At 45.4% G+C, this 19,103-nt stretch overlaps 1 protein-coding gene across 1 annotated transcript in view; it reads left to right on the plus strand.

The window, feature by feature from the left end:
* The window catches only part of LOC118796614 (glutamate receptor ionotropic, kainate 5-like), a 42,032-nt gene extending 25,760 nt beyond the window's left edge, over positions 1-16,272 (plus strand). Inside the window, exons 6-20 of the mRNA XM_036555604.1 lie at positions 1,682-1,860; positions 2,396-2,449; positions 2,882-3,043; positions 3,710-3,862; positions 4,906-5,010; positions 5,150-5,257; positions 5,409-5,612; positions 6,298-6,411; positions 6,666-6,775; positions 8,865-9,038; positions 9,436-9,601; positions 10,707-10,932; positions 11,895-12,023; positions 13,341-13,507; positions 14,535-16,272. Coding sequence (XP_036411497.1) covers positions 1,682-1,860; positions 2,396-2,449; positions 2,882-3,043; positions 3,710-3,862; positions 4,906-5,010; positions 5,150-5,257; positions 5,409-5,612; positions 6,298-6,411; positions 6,666-6,775; positions 8,865-9,038; positions 9,436-9,601; positions 10,707-10,932; positions 11,895-12,023; positions 13,341-13,507; positions 14,535-15,092 — 2,609 coding nt within the window. The 3' untranslated portion in view covers positions 15,093-16,272. The remainder of the gene's footprint in view (positions 1-1,681; positions 1,861-2,395; positions 2,450-2,881; positions 3,044-3,709; positions 3,863-4,905; positions 5,011-5,149; positions 5,258-5,408; positions 5,613-6,297; positions 6,412-6,665; positions 6,776-8,864; positions 9,039-9,435; positions 9,602-10,706; positions 10,933-11,894; positions 12,024-13,340; positions 13,508-14,534) is intronic.
* Positions 16,273-19,103: the final 2,831 nt, after the last annotated feature.

The following is a 19,103-nucleotide window of genomic DNA, read 5'->3' on the forward strand; positions in this document are numbered from 1 at the left end:
CCTCTGTGCTTGCCTAGTCTACTATGTGCTAGACACCCTCAATTATACTGAAGTGATACCCCATCAAAACATGAATAAGAATTCACTGGATGAATGCGTTTGACATATATGCTAGATATCCAATGCAGAGATGTTGAATTAGTTCTGCTCCATTTCGGCTTGGGTCCCACATTTTGATTGCAAATGACTGGTTTTCCTTGGTGGTCTTGCTGTCTCCAGAAGCACAGTTTTGCTACAGTAACAGCTTCCAACCTGAAGCACAATCATCAGAACCACTTTGCTGAACCCACAGCTCCATCCATCTGTGTTGCTCTAGCGGGAATGTATATTTGGACTCACGAAATTCATTTAAGTGTACATAGAAGACGTTCAGTAATCCAGGGAGAGGGGAATCTGAATATGGAGTACTCAGTACTTTTCATGAGGTATGAAATGTGTTAATGTGCTCACGGACAGCACATGTTTGCAGTCATTTTGCATTAATCTTACAATTAAAAATGGACTAATGTGGATTTGTGCTACCAGAAAGGACTTATTTAGGAATTCTGCCTGGATCGTGTTCAATTCACAGAGACAACTAGACATTTGCAATTATAATTTGGCACTGAAAGCAAAAATAAGGAATTCAAAGACTTTGAATATGTTTGATAAAAAAGTGAATATTTTACAAAATGCCTCCATCTATATTTGCGTTCAAGGCAAAAAAAAATGTTGAATGCTTTAAAAAATTTCAGCGGAATATCTCTTTTATCACGCATGTATTTATCTATTCAGACGGAATTTGCAATGAGCAAATGAGCCTCTGTTTTCTGGTCTGTTTTGTCAACAGGGATTAATGATGCTGTAAAGTAAATATGTTACACACACAACACTGTAATATTGCATGCTCGTACACATGGCACGTCCACCCAACACACAGCACTGATAGTGGATTCAGGTTTTGGACGGGTACCAAAGGCTCAGTGCTAGTTTGCTATTTTTTGATTAGTATGTGGGCTTCGCTTTGGATGGAGTTCCAATCCAAGGTGCCCTGTTGCTCTGACCCAGCTAACAGCGCTGGCTGTGAAAGGATTTGTTAACGCTTCTTCTCAATGAGCTATTTTAGGGTCTGCAGCGGAAAACGCGGGGTTTATTTGACAGGAGATGATTCTGACCCTGGGTTACAGCTGCCCTTTTGACCGTGGTGTGCCGCTCCATAAATATCACAAGATAGCCTCTGGGATATTTTGAATGTCAAAGCTTTATCATCACAAAATAAGTATTTTTTTTGTTACACTCAAGTAGGGTCAGCTGTCTTGGCTGGCTGTGGCAGACTGCGGTGCCCAGATTAAACAGATCCTCTGAACACCATCCAGCACTTTAGCTCTTACAGTAGGAAGCAGCCTTCATTGCCTTGTTATGTTTAAACCATAATGCTCTTATTTCTCAATGCGGGCTCAGATAGATGTGATGGGGGAAAAAATCATTGATCTGTTTTTCTGTTTTGGCTGGTTTCCACGATTTCCACATTGCTCACTGGCCAGTTATGCGTAAGTGCAGCAGTTTTGTCTCCTTTTTTATGGCTGTTAGATCATATTGTCTTAATTCCACTTACAGTTCATTTTAACAGCTTTATTTAAGAGCAGGTTCCATTACCTATTGCTCCTCCCGAAAGAAAACCTTGTTTTTCCTCATCCCCCAGGCCTGCTGCGGTTGGAGGAGCTGGTGAGACGTTTCCTCATCTCCAGGGAGACGCTGTCCGTACGGATGCTGGATGACAGCCTGGACCCCACCCCCTTGCTGAAGGAGATCCGAGACGACAAGGTGGCCACCATCATCATCGACGCCAACGCCTCCATCTCCTACCTCATCCTGAAAAAGGTCAGCCTCGCCCCTGGTCGCGGCAACTGCACCAGCACCCATCCTTGACACAAAAGAAAGATATGATAGATTATGAATTAGAATTAGCAAGGAACATATTTATAGTTCGTGAAAACTCATTGTATATTTTCTGCATTGTGGAATACAGAATACGTGTTAATACGTTAAACATATGTTAATGTTGTGTATAATGAAAAAATAGAAAAATTAGAGGTAGAGCTGAAATGTCATTTTATGACTGTGTAGACGTTGTGATTTTGTGAAAGGCGTATGTTCTTTTTTTGCAACCTGAGGCAGAGACAGACTGATGGAGATAGATCAGTAATCAAAACTGATGAAATTGATCAGTAACCAGAAAATTGATCAGTGTCCAAAACATGGATATTGCCGTGCATAGAACATGGTCCAAAAATGTCGATGTAAATATCGAATTTAATCCTCTGTAAAATATTCAGCATAGATTATAGATCTAGATACAGCACAAAAGCAGTAAGGAATCATTCAGGTTTGTCTTTCTCGTTTTTGCACCAATCAGGCATCAGAACTGGGGATGACATCAGCTTTTTACAAGTACATCCTCACCACTATGGTAAGGCCCCCCTTCCCTGACCACCCACTGTCTACACCAGAGCAATGACCAAGGAGATTTGTAGAACTGAGTGGTGGGAAGAAGTGGTGGGTGTCCAATTTTGAATCAAGGATAATAGAAATATAGTCATAACATGATATGAGAGGTAGAACAGTCTCTTCATGCTTGGATCCTGGATCATTGCTCTCTGCGAGACCGTCTCTCTATATCCCATCCCACTACCTTTCCTCTTCCTCCAAGGGCACTGCTAGTGTGCCTGCAAACATTATTGACTCAGGCCCTCTCTCCCTTTCCCTTCCTTTCTCTTTTGGTCAGTGCAATGTTAGCGTTCCCAAATGTTCTCCATTGTCTTGACTTCTCATTCCCTCTCTCGGTGAGCAGGGCGTAAACATACCTCTGTATACAGCACTGTCCTCTCCCCCTGTCTCCCAGGACTTCCCCCTTCTCAGGTTAGACGACATCGTGGACGAGCAGTCCAACATCGTGGGCTTTTCCATGTTCAACACCAGCCACCCATTTTACCTCGAGTTCATCAGGAGCCTCAACCTCTCCTGGAAGGAGGGGTGTGATCTCAGCCCCTACCCTGGGCCCGCAGTGAGTGACTGACTGCTACAATGACGCAGTGGTACATGCAACACAGTACACTCTCTCACTGACTGCTACAATGACAAAGTGGAATCACAAACTTACTGTGTTGTCTGAGTGTAAAACCATCACTGATACAGACACTATAGTAAATCTCCTGTTTGGATGAGTGTTAAACCATCACTGATACAGAAACTATAGTAAATCTCCTGTTTGGATGAGTGTTAAACCATCACTGATACAGACAGTATAGTACAGTGTTACTCAATCCTACTCCTGGAGGCCCTCTGTCCTGCATATCTTCTATCTATCCTTGCTCCAAACACACCTGATTGAAATTAGTGTGCATGGTCTTGATTAAATCAGGTGGGCTCAGCTAATCAAAAGTGCCACTGATGAGTTCAGTCAGGTAGGTAGAGCAGGGAAAGATGGGATATGCACAGAGCAGGGGGCCCCCAAGAGCAGGATTGAGAATCAGTGGTATAGTGTACCTCCTGACTGTAGGATAGCTACACTGCCACTGACTGTACAGAGTGCTGTCTGATCAGCTATATGTACCGACGCCCTGCGAGCCAGACCCGCTGATTAGCCTTTCTAAATGACTCAGTGAGGCTGCGGGTCGGCGCTCTCTTTGATCTGACCGGCGTGTCTGCGGTCGACCCCCCCCTCTCGCAGCTGTCCTCCGCCTTGATGTTCGACGCGGTGCATGTGGTTGTGGGCGCGGTGCGGGAGCTGAACCGCAGCCAGGAGATCGGGGTTAAACCGCTCAGCTGCACCTCGCCTCAGATCTGGCAGCACGGCACCAGCCTCATGAACTACCTGCGCATGGTCAGTCTCCAGGCCCAACGCTCCTCTCACGCACGTCCTCCCCGCGAAAATGCAATACATGCTAAAATAAAAAAATCCATTTATATACAAAAATATATCAAAAATATGTCATTTCAAACACACACACACAATTTCAATTTCAACACACACATTCAATTATTTATATTTAATTAAATTATTGCAAAATATATTGAAACTTAAATCCTCTATAATATATTCTACAATTTATGCATGCAGTTGCATTTTTAAATGTGCCACATATTTTGAGATCATTTCCGATAGTTTGGATTTTATATTTTACCATATATTGAGAACATTCATTAATTTTTCAGGGGGGAAGGCGTGGCTGCTTGTGTTCCTTGTCCTGAAATGACCCGATATGGATGTTCTGTTTGTGTTGTCTGGCTGTATGTGTGTGTCTAGCTGTATGTGTGTGTCTAGCTGTGTGTGTGTGTGTGTGTGTGTGTGTGTGTGTGTAAATGTGTGTGTGTTTGTGTTTGTGTTTGTCAGGCTCTGGCATTTCCCTTCTTTGCGTTCCTTTGTGCTCCTGTCTGTCCCTGGTATCTCTGTGGAATTGCACTTACTCTCCATATTGTCCGTCCATCTAGACCCCTGGTTTTACAGCCGTCACTTTTTGACGTCTGTGATTCTGATTCAGAATCCCTCTCCACTGCTTCTGTCTCGGTCAGACCCCCTTTCCTCCCATCCCTGTCTTTCTTTGACCATGTTTGTATTTTTTTTTCTCTCATTGCTCTGTTTGCTCGTTCTGTCATTGTCTTTGTTTTCGTCTCTCGCCAATTCTTTCGCTCAATTTCCCCGCCATTACTCACAGGGCCGGTTTGTCAGTTCCCTGTCTATACCTCTCTCTTCATGCTTCATTCTTGTTTATGGCTGTTCACTTTTTATTCCTCTCTCATTTTTTTTTTTCCCCGTACGCCTCTCTGTTCCTTAAATCACCACCCCTCTCTTCAAACGCACTCAAGCATCCAGCCTGTAGGGGCGACCCCAACTAACCTCTCCCCTCTCCTCTCTCTGCGTCCCAGGTGGAGCATGATGGTTTGACTGGGCGGGTGGAGTTCAACAGCAAAGGCCAGAGGACTAACTACACCCTCCGGATTCTGGAGAAACACAGAGGAGGACATAAAGAGGTCAGGGATCACAGGCGGTCATGAGAGATGATGTGACTGATGTGGGCTTTTGGGGGAAGATGCTGGGCGATAAAATCTTCTTTCTATCACTCGCTCTTATTCCCCCATGTTTCTGTCTCCCCCCCCCCCAAACTGGCAGATTGGGATTTGGTATTCCAACAACACACTGGCCATGAACTCCACCTCTTTGGACATCAATGTGTCCGAGACGTTGGCCAACAAGACACTCATCGTTACCACCATATTGGTAAGGGCAACAGAATGCGGTGACCCCCCCTGTGTGGCGGCCATGTTGGTGAGGTCAGACTCTCCTTGTTGTGTGGTTCTTCCATGCGGGTAGCATGGGAGTGTGTGCGTGGCAGGCGCCTACTCTCTGCATGCATGTGTTCCCTCTGCAGGAGAACCCCTACGTCATGCGCAAGGCGAACTACCAGGACTTCCAGGGCAACGACCAGTACGAGGGCTTCTGCGTAGACATGCTGCGTGAGATCGCCGACATCCTCAAGTTCTCCTTCAAGATCAAGCTGGTCGACGACGGGCTGTACGGGGCGCCCGAGCCCAACGGCTCCTGGACAGGAATGGTCGGGGAGCTCATCAACAGGGTAATTACTGCAATCCGCTCACAGGGGGGGAGCGCCATTCTTCACCACAGTTTACAGTTGCACATTTTCAGACTTCCCGCGATGAGGCCCCTCTGCAGAAACCGGTTCGGGGCCCCCCCGGTCTACGAAAGACTACTTAGCGGAGCGTTGAGAGGCTCCTTGTAACTAATTGCCCTGTGGTACACTTCAATTACAGCGACCCTCCCTGTGCGGCGCCCATGCGCGACTGACACTTGCCGCGTGGCCCCCCCCCTTGTGGTGCTTGATGGAGCCGAGTAATGAGATCCCCCCCTTGTTAATCAGTTGGGCTGTAATTAAAGCATCAGAGTGGAATCTAGGGTGTGTTTCCTTCCCCCCTGTGCGCGCACACACACACACACACACGTACACACACACACGCACACACACACACACACACGCACACACGCACACACACACACACACACATATACACACACACACACACACACACACACACACACACACACACACACACACACACACACACACAGAGCTCGGATGACTCTCTCTCGCCATCTGTCTTCCCTGCTCTCTTTCTCTCTCTCCTGCTTTGCATCTCTCTGGAAAGTTCCCTTGCTCCTCTTTCTTGCCCCCCCCTGCTGGCTTGCTTCCACTGATCTTTTCAATTCTGGTTTTCTTTTCTGCCCCCATCTGCCCCCTCCAGAAAGCAGACCTGGCAGTAGCAGCTTTCACCATCACGTCGGAGCGGGAGAAAGTCATCGACTTCTCCAAACCCTTCATGTCACTTGGCATCAGCATCCTCTACCGAGTCCAGCTGGTAAGAACTAATGACAGGAGAGGACAGAGGAAGTGCGGGACAAGTTAGCATTGCTAGACTAGCGTACATGGTATAACTTTACTCTGGTAATTTCCTGAAAATGTTCAGTTCTCAGACCAAGAAGTGAATGATATGAACTGTATGTAGCAGTTTATAGTGCTGAGATGCTTCCCCCTTGTGGCCCTTAACGGAATTGCAACAGCGCAGGCTGATGGCCGCGTTTGTATTTCTGTCCCCTCTGTCTGATTTCTCAGGGGCGGAAACCAGGCTATTTCTCCTTCCTGGATCCATTCTCCCCAGCTGTCTGGCTCTTCATGCTGCTGGCCTACCTGACCGTCAGCTGTGTTCTCTTCCTTGCTGCCAGGTAACACCAAACACGCATGCATAAAGGCAATACTTACACCTACTCCTGTTGCCAAAAAGCCCTGCAGTGCCAAGAGCCCAGAAAACTCCCCTCAGTCAGCAAGTCATGCATCTTCCTGCACTTATCCCCATTGACACTTACCAGGTTCGTAATAGCACCATCTCAACCCAGGCAATCAGTCTACCAAATTACGCCCCTGAACAAAGAAAATGACATCACTCACTCAGACACTCACAAAAGCACAAAGCAAATCAAAAACAACCAAAAAAGACCCCACGCTGTAGCATATTGTCTGTCCACGGAGAACGCTGTTGAAAATTATTTTGACAAATTACTGAGCCGGTGAGCACACCCTGGTCACGGAGGCTAACCGACACACGAAAACCCTGGGCACACAGAGAGTACAGGCTGTGCTCATGTCCCAGTCACCAAAACACAAGGTCAAGACAGAGCTGCGCTTCCTCGCATAATGGGAAAAGTGCCGGGAAGTAGGAGACACTTCCCAAAAATAACACAAATCCATCCAGAGTTCCCTGTCCAGCCTGACATAGACAAATTGCCCGTCCTCGTAGGAGAGGGGCAGAGGTACACTATGCTGGCAGCAAGCGATGCTGTGGCTGAGGTACAAGCTACGAGGGACAGAGTGTGACACAAAAATGCCTCATTTACACCATAAACACATTAGGTTATGAATATGACATCATATTATTAAATAGCAGTTGTTCTAATTGCAGTTTATATGATTTAAGCATTTATTTTTTTCCATTAATTTTTTGTAATGATTTTTTTGTTGAGGCAATTTTTTTTTTTTTAGCTGTTGTTATTGTTCACTTGTGCTGTATGAGTATTACTGCCATTTCCTATGTACCTGCTTTGGTGAACTGAACACGTTTGTCAGGCCAGTTAAGCAAATTGAACTAAGTTGAGAGAGAGAGAGAGAGAGAGAGAGAAAGATACCCTGCTACTGCTACAATAAGCTGCAATTTAAATAAATAGACTATAAAAAATCAATTTACATTCATTTGAATTACATTCAATTACATTGTCAACAGTAACAGCAGGGGTCTAGGGGTTTAAGTTTTTACTGAACTATTCTGCACTGTAGTGCATGGTAATTGTCTATCTGGAAGTGGCCTTTTCAGGTCATTGGCATAGCAGGTGAGCAAAGATCCTGTGGTTTAGATGGAGACAGAGAAAGATAGAGATGCTCTTTCATTGTTTAAGCACACATTGTCTAATTCAAGGCAGTTATGACAGTAGTTAAATTTATGTGATTCCCTGAACATAGACATAAAAGCTTAGAAGGATTTAACAACATTTCAGAGATATTTATAGCATCTGTCACAGCTGTGCTGGCATGCAGCTGTCCTGTCAATTCAGACAACGGGAAATAATCTTCTGTTGTTTCTTATTTGCAATGCAGAATGACAATCAGGATATAAGTTAAATGCCTTTTACACTCTTACCAGCCTGTCACAGGGCTGAGGTTGGGAGAAACTTTGCTCAGACGTATACTGTAGCACAGAGGTGACCTCCTCAGTTGTCTCCCGCTGGAGAGATGCTGAGTTTTCACAGAGGCTGGGGATAAGGATAATCTCCCTATTGGATATAGTGGTGGAACCTTTGCTGACTCCTGTGCTGTTGATAAAGTGATTGAATGTCCTGGGAAGTAGAAGTCATTGGGCTGCATGTTTGTTTACTTGTGAATCTTTCAAAAAAAAAAAAAAAAAAGGTATTAAATCTGTTAATCTGTATGAATGAGGCATGCCACTAATGTGTAATTTGACCTGTACTTTTAGGAAATTTCGAAGCCCATGCTAGAATCACTTTAATAATGAGGTTTTTCAATTTTTTAAAAAAATTTAATTTAAAATCTACTTTTAGGAGGATATCCCTCCTCTGCCTCCCTGGAAAGCCCCCAGCCAGTAGATTCCCATCTGTCTTGTTGTATCATTAACACTGTCATGCTGTGTTGGTAATTGGCAGCATGAGCATATGGGCCTCTTCAGGCTGACGGTAACGGGCAGTACCATCTCACTCTAACCCCCCCCCCTCCACCCCCCCCCCACCCCCCCGTTGTGTCCCTCAGGATGAGCCCCTACGAGTGGTACAACCCGCACCCGTGCCTGCGGGAGCGCAGGGACATGCTGGAGAACCAGTACACCCTGGGCAACAGCCTGTGGTTCCCCATCGGGGGCTTCATGCAGCAGGGCTCCGAGATCATGCCCCGGGCCCTGTCCACCCGCTGCGTCAGCGGGGTCTGGTGAGTGCCACGCCCGCCCCTGCCGCCCTATCCTGCTTTCTGGGAATGCCATGCCCACTTCCCTCTCCCGCTTTCTGGGAATGCCATGCCCACTTCCCTCTCCCGCTTTCTGGGAGCACCACTAGTAAAACCAGCAGCCTTGAATATGTTTCAACACAGCATTCTCAACACTGGCTTTCTGATTTCTTCCCCAATATGAAAAAAATATCGCACATATATTTTAGAGAATATCTATATTTTTAGCTGAATAAATATATTTAAATGTATGGGTCCAGTTTTCCGATAGCAATATGTTGTGTACCAGATCACATTCTGCAATACAGCTCATGACAACCCCCTCTACACACTCCACCACATATGGGCATGTGTAAACTGACTCTTTCCCGACCTGTCTCAGGTGGGCCTTCACTCTCATCATCATCTCTTCCTACACGGCCAACCTGGCCGCCTTCCTGACCGTGCAGAGAATGGAGGTGCCCATCGAATCACCGGACGACCTGGCGGACCAGACCAACATCCAGTACGGCACCATACACGGGGGGAGCACTATGACCTTTTTCATGGTATGGTCCGTGTCTGTGTGGGAATTGGTAGATGGTTGTTGGTGGTGACTGAGGAATCAGCATGGGTCATGGGCTCAGTCTTTGCTTGTTTTCATGTATAAAATGCACTCTGATTCTCCTCTAATTCACCCAAGTGTGGTCTGTGTGTACACTTGCAGCTATGTAGCTGCAGTTGATGTGTGTGTAGGTTTGGGGAGAATGTACGCTTCAGGTCAAATTCTAGATTTGGCCAAACCAAAAGTGATTTGTCAGGAGGAATTCATTTCCTCAGTCTGAATTAATAACCTACATAAACATGACATTAAATGAAATAGTCCGTTAATTTCGAAATAATTACAGTTTAGACATAATTTAAGATCCTTTCAAACTGTCACTCAATCAATGAACCAATCAACAGTTAATTTTCTTGCTAATCAAGTCACATAATTTGATATAATAAAGTAATGTAGAGCTCTTTGTAACATAGTGCCAAAGCACAGCAGGCGTAGGTCTGAACTTGGCAGAATAATTTTTACATCTTAACCTCCAAAAAATCTTGCTCATTTTAAGCAAATTCAAACTATAGATTCATTTAAAAATAAATACCATGTGTTCTGTATTTGTGTCTCTGTGAGTAGGTTTGTGAGTAGAGCTAACCATTTCAGATTCTGTGTGTCTGCCTTAATCTGTATTTGGGGTGCTCTGATGGGGGAGAATTTGGCCATTTATTCATGTTAAGTTATTGAATGCCTGTGTTTGCTTCTGTAAGGTGTTCTGCATCTTCGTTTACACCTTTCTCTGTCGGTGTTTGCGTACCCAAGTATATCTGAGTTGCCTCAGTCTGCTTTCATTGAAAAGGTTGTAAATATATTCTCTTTGTAGTTGTTTTTTCTTTGATAGTATGTTGTTTCCTACCTTCTTTGATGTTCTCCCACTGTGTTGTTTTGACTCAATGATTTGAGTCATTCAAATGACTCAAACTCATGATTCAGTTTGAATCATTTGTGTAATGATTCCCCCGACATTTATTGCCAAGAGATCAAATTACCCTTTCCCTCTGCTTCATTGTCCCTCCTCTGCTCTCCTTCTCTTTTCTTTCCACCCACCCACCTGTCTCTTTTCCCAGAACTCCCGGTACCAGACCTACCAGCGCATGTGGAACTACATGAACTCCAAGCAGCCCAGCGTGTTCGTGAAGAGCACGGAGGAGGGCATAGCCCGGGTCCTCAACTCCAAGTACGCCTTCCTGCTGGAGAGCACCATGAACGAGTACCACCGCCGCCTCAACTGCAACCTCACCCAGATCGGCGGCCTGCTGGACACCAAGGGCTACGGTATCGGCATGCCGCTGGGTGAGTGGAGGATTCCGGGGGATTTTGGGGGGGGATGGTGGCGGAGGGATGGAGGCGATACAGGAACTGAATAACTGACAGCCGATTTATGCAGGCTGGGGGATCTGCAGGATGAGATCTGAGCCCCGCATTGTTTGGTTAAAGAGGAGGCTTGTCTTGTGACACGGATGAAATTTGCAAACGCTAATCTGCTGGGCTCTCTAAAGAGCTGGCATGTAGGAGAGGACTGAGAGCAAAGTGAGGGGCAGCTGGCCTCCACGGCAGCTGGAACGGGTTCAGGCTTAGATCCACATGCAAAGCTTGAGGGATAAACTACAGCAGAGCAGGACAGTGTCCAATCTGGCAAGATATAAAACTCCAGCTACACTTGAATGTGACCAGTGAGAAATTAAAAGTTTTTTTTTTTTATTGTACTAAATGAATTTCTCCTTTGATCTTGACATTTCCCGAAAGACAGATTTACTGGTTCTTTTACGTTCTGCCTGACAGTTTCCCTGGTTTCATGTTTTTTCCACACAAAACAAAACCGGGTACAACTATTACCCTCCTCTGCGTTGTGTTGCCTTTATTTTAGCTTCCTTTCTGTGGGAGGACTGGAGAGGTGCTGCTTTACATTCCATTATTGCCACTCAGGAGATGCTGTTATCCAGAGCAGCTTACACAGGTTACAATTTATACGTGTTATCCATTCAAACAGCTGGATATTTGCTGAGGTAATTCTGGGCAATGCCTTGTCCAAGCGTACAGCAGCAGTTCCCCAACAGGGAATTGAACCAGCAACCACAAGCCCTGCTCCTTACCACTATGCTATACTGCCGCCCCTTGTTTAGTGCCCATGACTGAGCCAGACAGCTCCCATACCCTGCTGCAGCAGGAACTGAAGCTAACCGACCCCACAGCTCCGAGCTCACGGGCTCCGCGCCCAGACGGCTCACCCTGCTCTGCTCTCACCGCTCCCTCAGGCTCTCCGTTCAGAGACGAGATCACGCTGGCCATCCTGCAGCTCCAGGAGAACAACCGGCTGGAGATCCTGAAGAGACGCTGGTGGGAAGGGGGGCAGTGTCCCAAAGAGGAGGACCATCGAGCCAAGGGTCAGTGTTCTGCAGGGAAACTGGGGCTTAACCTGTAGTGCACTTAAGGCAGGTGACTCACCTTGGAGTGCCCTGCTTAGGGCAACCGACTGACCTTGGAGTCCCCTGTTTAGGACAAATGATTGACCTTGGAGTGCCCTATGTAGGGTATGGGACTTGTCTTGTAATTCCCTGCTGAGTGCAGGTTACTGACCTTGGAGTGCCCTATTTAGGGTAACCGACTGACCTTGGAGTACCCTATGTAGGGTATGTGCTGTATACTGTAGTGCCCTGCTTAGGACAGGTGACTGACCTTGGAGTGTCCTATGTAGGGTATATGATTTGTCCTGTAGTACCCTGCTTAGGGCAGATGACTACATTTGCAGAATTGTAACTTGCAGATATGAGTGGAATGCGAACAGGGAAAATCAGGGGAATCACTGTCTTTTAAACATACAGTATAGTTTAAAGAAGGCATGTTCTGCTCATGAGGTGAGATACAATTCATGAGTCATGCATAAAATTTGAGGGCCTGGATGTAACAATGAGCTGTTAATGTAGAATGTATGAAAATATTATGTATTCTGTTTCATGCTGCCTCTACGCTTCGGCACCAGAGAGAGAGAGAGTACGGAAGGTGTATTATTTACACTGACATTACATTACATTATTGTCATTTTGCAGATTCTCTTACCCAGACCGACTTACATGGGTTATAGTTTTATCCATTTATACAGCTGGATATTTACTGAGGCAATTCTGGATTGAGTACATTGCCTAAGGATACAGCAGCAGTGCCCAGTGGGCAATTGAATCAGCAACCTTTCGGTTAAGTTCCCTGCTCCTAACCATTGTGCTACACTGCTGCCTGAAAGGAACGTGTCTTCCATTACATTTAGTTGCTTAGCAGATGCTCTTATCCAGAGAAATTTACATAATCTACTATTTTTACATATAATCCATTTATACAGCTGGAATTTTATTAAGACAACTCGGGTTAAGTACCTTGCCCAATGATGCAACAGCAATGCCTGGGCAGGGACTTGAGCTGGCAACCTCTGAGCTGCAGGACCTTACCACTAGACTAGTGATTGTTAACTCTTTGTGGGTGCTGTACATGTGCTGGTATGCATCCCTCAGGTCTGGGAATGGAGAATATCGGGGGCATATTCGAATGTGACCAGTGAGAAATTAAAAGTTTTTTTTTAATTGTACTACATGAATTTCTCCTTTGATCTTGACATTTCCCGAAAGACAGATTTACAGGTTCTTTCATGTTCTGCCTGACAATTTCCCTAGTTTCATTTTTTGCTGTACATGCTGGTATGCGTCCCTCAGGTCTGGGAATGGAGAATATCGGGGGCATATTCGTGGTTCTAATCTGCGGTCTGATCATCGCCGTGTTCGTGGCCATCATGGAGTTTGTGTGGTCCACGCGGCGCTCGGCCGAGACGGACGAGGTACGCCCTCACGTCTGCCCTGGCCGAAATCACAGCCACTCCCCAGTAGGTCACTATGGCGACGCACCAGTTCTTAACCTGTCCGTGTTTCTCTGTGCACACCTGTAGGGGCCGTACTGTTCTGTTTGTGTCTGAGTGCTGTTGGGTGTCTCACAGTGGTGTTTCTGTAGCTGTGTGAATGATGTGTGTGTCTCACGGTGGTGTTGCTGTATCTGTGTGAATGATGCTGTGTCTCATGTTGGTGTTTCTGTATCTGTGTGAATGATACTGTGTTTCTCACGGTGGTGTTGCTGTATCTGTTTGAATGATGCTATGTGTCTCTCACTGGTGCTGTTTCAGTGTGAATGATGCTGTGTCTCACAGTGGTGTTGCTGTATCCATATGAATGATCCTGCATTTTTAGGTGTAGTGTAGTGAGCATGGTGTGCTGGAGTTAGTGGAACTGAATCAGTGAATACAAACTGCAGTCACTTCTTGATTATCTGAGCTCATGGAGGAGAGCCACTGCACGGTAATGACCGGAATGCAGAGTGTGTTGTTATGCCAGGAGCCAAACTGCCTTACAACTCTCTCCTACTAGATTCCTGAAACTAAGTTGGTCTTGGTTAGTATCTGAATGGGAGATCCATTGGAACAATCAGGTTGCTGCTGGAAGTGATGTTGATGGGCCAGTAGGAGGCATTCTTCTTTCTTCTTCCTCTTAACCACACAGTAATCCAGTGATGGGGACACTGTGTTAAACGAGATGCCATCTTTCAGATGAGACATTAAATGAAACTGTTTGCTCTCTGTGGTCATTTGATAGCCTTTGGGGCTTATTGCATAGATTAGGGGTTTCCCTGGTGTCCTAAGTGTCAGTCAGCTCTTTCAGTATGGCCTAATTCTTCAGGTTAATTGATTAAATGAGAGAACTGGATCTGGAAAAAGTAAAATAAGTAGTGATTGTAATGCTGTGATTTGGTACTCAATCATGCATGCTGCCTGTGTGTGTTTGCACTGCTTTAGCTATTGAGTGTGTGTGTGTCTCACTGTACCTTTGGATGGAAGTCATCCCTCTCACTCTCCCTCTCAGGTGTCGGTTTGCCAGGAGATGCTGACAGAGCTCTGTAACGCCGTCTCCTGTAAGAAGACGTCTCGATCCCGGCGACGGCGGCACCTGGCGGGACCCGGGGGCCCCCACCACCCCGCGCGCCTCTCGCTGGGGGCCCCGCGCCCGCTGCGACTGGTCCGGGAGATGCGGCTCAGCAACGGCAAGCTCTACAGCGGCTCGGGACCCCTGACGGGGGCCGCCGGGGTAGGCGGAGGCCCCTCGGACCTGGGCCCGGGGCCGCAGCGCCTGCTGGAGGACCCGCTGGGGGCCAACACCACCCCCCCGCCCTCCGCTGCGCCCCCCCGCGGTTGCACGCACGTGCGAATATGCCAGGAGTGCCGGCGCATCCAGAGCTTGAGGCCTGCTTCCTGCAGGATGACCCCCTCCTCCCGCCTCCCCCCGCCGCCCCCCCCCTCTGCCTCCAACACAGACAGCGAGGGGGGCGGGGGGCCGAGCCCGCGGCGGCGGAAACTAACCCCCCCGCCACGCCCCCTGCCCCCCGCAAAGACCAGCGCCAGTGCAGACCTACTGGGGGAATAGAACTGGGGGAGGGGGGCAGAGGCCACAGGCAAGGGGCTTTGCAGAGGCACACTCTAATTTAGGAGGGACTACATGCCCCTGTGTTTTTTGGAGGGGGTGTCCCAGAGCCGGACGAGGAAGAGGAAGAGAGAGAAAATGCCACTGAGGGTCAGAGATACCTGCATTCAGAGCTGCAGGAGTTCAGAGGGCCTTCAGACGGTCAGATGTTGAGAGAGAAAGAGCGAAATTTAACCCTTTCCATGCTGGATCGACTCCCACTCAGCCACAGCCTCTGCTCCCCTCCTCCTCACAGTTCGCCACCTCCCCGCCGTGGAAGATAGCCGTTTCTGAAAACCACAGCGCATCTCCTGAATGGCGCGCGACGTAGCACCACTTCATTCGCTGAGACTCTCTGCTCTCTACAAGCAGCCATCTCAGCGCTGAGGGTTCCAACCATCTTAGCATGGGTGGGATCTGCCAGTGAAGTGGTACAGACACGATACACTTGATGTGGTTTTCACTCTCTGTCCCTGCATCACCTTAAGCTGCAGGAAGGAAATTAGCTCTTTTTCTGGACTCAAAGGACCACAGAGATTCTTAGAGTGGTAATTCATCACTCTGCAGCATAGAAACTCTGGATATAGAAGGAATGCACTTCCCTCCTTGAGGAACTGAAGGAGCAGAAGGTTAAGGTGATCAGATACATTCAAAAAAAAGGGCAACAAAGAAAACCCGGACTGGATTTTTTTTTTCTTTCTGTCTTTCTCAGTTTGTTTCTTTTAGGACTACATAGACTTGGGACCGGTTGGTATGAGGAAGAACGCAGAGACTTCAGCTGTGAACAGCCGTCAGCCTGTCTGCTCCCCTCAAAGCTCTTGTTTCTTGTTGGACTGCCACAGTACGGGCTCAATGAGGTCTGAGAAGGGCTTGCCTGAAGCTCACTGATACTCACGCTTCTACTACATGCATAAACAAGGCATTTACACACACAAAACCGACTCATACACATTCGGTTGTGGTACCAGTAGAATTTGTGCATTGGAACAGTGTGTGTGTAAGTGTGTGTATGTGTGTGTAGGAATATACTCTGTTGCCAGAGTGCAAGTGATTACTTTTCTGAAGTGCTCCAAGCAGTCTATCCAAAAGTTAAATCTCGAATCACAAACCCAACTTAACTGATCATGTTACACAACGAACGAAAATGGGCAAAATTCTGGTCAGTGGTTGTCGGATATAAGAACAAATCTTTGTTTTGATCATTTGCTACATGCAAAGTTGTTATAAGTGATCTGTATCTTATTTCTGGACATTTTGTAAAATAACTTTGAAATGAAGGTATGCTATAATCCCTTACAAAAAGTAATATATGAAATATATGAAAAATACATAATATATGTTAGGAAATGTACTAATTATAGCTGTTTTCAAATATGTAAGTTTATGCATATATTTTATTATGTACAATGAAATTATTTAATTTGCATCGTTTTGGGTGTAGATCATGTGCTCCTCCCGGAACCCATGTCCAAAACAGGCCAAGCTACTAACTCAGTGTTGCACTGGCTGTGATGTGCTAGATCCTGCTTATGTTTGCACTTGAATTCAATCGGATCCCTTCAATCAAATTAGCTACCAAGGTTACTTTCACTTCTGTAGTTGTATGCAGATTTGGCCTCCGAATCAAAATAGGAGTTCATCTTATCTCAAGCTTTGCTCTGCTCTAGAAGAACTGAAAAACATCAGCATGCTTAGGAAGCAGCAGGATAGTACTGATGATCAACAAAAACACTAAAAACAATGAGGCTTTTATAAAGAGTGCACAAATGTAGAGGAAAGGCCATGATGTCCCTCAAAAATGAAGAGTGCAACCTTTGTATTTGCAACTGATGCATTCAGCAGTTTTTCTGACTCAAATAGGGTTCATAAGATCAGGGACAGGACAAGAAATGCCTTTCCTTGCACACAGATAGGCATTCGTTTGTAATGCCTGTCCTCCTTGCTGACTTCATCCAGCAGCATTGGCCTCTGTTCACTCACATATCTTATGAAGGCTATTTGAGTGAGAGAAACCCGCACCTGTAGAATCAATACAATTCTCCCATGGCAAATATAGTGATGGCTCTCTTTTCTGTTTGTTTATAACTCAGATATATTGCAAATTATACTCTACAATCTATCCATGGAATTGATAATAGGGAAGTAGTAATCATGAACATGCTTTGCAGAATATTCCATAAATGTTACATTAACATTCATTCCTTGTATTTAGGGTTTTATATATTGACATATATTACTTTTTCAAGGGATACAGTAATATGCAATGCCAGTGTGCCTGAAAAGTGAATCTGAAAAAAGGGAGAGACACTATATAAAGATAAAATATAGACTGACTATAACCTGCAGATATATTAAAACTGAAATGAGCAGCTTGGTGAAAGGACTCCCTTTATTGTGTTTTAAACGTGGTAATATTTTAAAGTAGCAGCACAAAAGATATAATAAAATGACATGTGGAAGACAAACGTACAAGTGAACTGACCACTGGATCCATTCCCTTCCCCTACTCTAAATTCTGAAGGCTGTGCTAGAGATTTCCACAAAAAAATACAAACTGTCCCGAGTCATGCATTGTTCGAAGCTTTCTCTATGGCCTGGCTTCATACTGTCAAAAATATAATGATATGTAATGAGCCGTTTTTCTTTATCTTTGGTCACCTGGTCACTGATGCCACAAAGCAAAGAAGAAAAGAATTCTAAACCTATTTCTTGATGCAACAGTATTTCATTTTATTTGTCAACCCCTTTGAATTCCCCCTTCTCTTCAAAACTGACTAAATATAGTTTCATGGAACTCTTTTTCACTGAACAATGTTAAAACAAAACTAAGAGCTCCCTCAGCTGAATTTTTAATGTGCTGACTTGACCCTTACCACCGCCACCGCTGCTAGTCTACCAACAAAATACAGAATAATGTACACCGACATTAAATAGTGAAATGCTCTATGTATGGTCATAGAATGCTCCTGGGGTGCTGTATGTAAACATAAACAGCTTGATGGGTGAGCATATATGAAAAAGCATATAGGACTCAGACAGATAAAAACTAGACAGTGTATTCACAGCATGGATCAGTTCTGTCCCTGAACTAATACACTGTATAAAATAATAACAGCAGCACCAAAAGACCCCAATTATCAACGTAGAAATCAACAGAACCCAACACTGACTACACCTCACACAGGCAAGCCGAGGATAGCACTTTAGCAGAGTGGGGTATCCAGACAGATACAACTGTGATTTATTGTTGTGATTCTAATTGTCAGGACTCTTCTGAATGTGTGTAGGAGAGGGTTAGGATGGACAGAGAGAGAGAGAGAGAGAGAGAGAGAGAGAGAGAGGGAGAAGAGGGGGTTGTTCTTTAACAGAAAAAGATACATTTTTTCAATCATCTTTTTTCTTTATTTTTTAAAATTTCTATACTAGTGCTAAATGGATTATTAAAAACCATGATTATGAATATTATCATGATTATATTGTTGTTATTATTATTGTTGCTATTGACGTGAAGAGGTCAGGAGGAGGGGGGACAGATCTTTTGGGGTTGGGAGGGTTGGATGTCGGAGACAAGATGTGGGGTGATTGTGTACTCCCCATCACAACACCATGATGTTAAACTTATAGACACACAAACACTTTTGGAATAAAAATATTCAAACTGTGAAACTGTATGTCTCATCTGTAACCATGCAGTCATGTCGGGTTTCTTGCCTGTGTCTGTCTACTCGCTTTTGGGTCTATGCTTATCTGTTTGTCACCAGCTGTCTGTAGGCCGTGTGCCAGCTTAACTGTCTAACTACCTGTGAGTGTAAAATGTGGTCTACTCCCTTGTGGAAATATATATGTTGAAACATAAAACCCAGAGTCTAAGGGAAACCTTTTTAATATGTTTGAAAGCACACTGTCTATTCGGGGCCAAAATATTTTTAAAAATTTTGTTAGTAAGAGGAACTGTGGGAGTTTATTTATATTACG

This window comes from Megalops cyprinoides, chromosome 21 (assembly GCF_013368585.1).
Source record: "Megalops cyprinoides isolate fMegCyp1 chromosome 21, fMegCyp1.pri, whole genome shotgun sequence".
Classification (NCBI taxonomy): Eukaryota; Metazoa; Chordata; class Actinopteri; order Elopiformes; family Megalopidae; genus Megalops; species Megalops cyprinoides.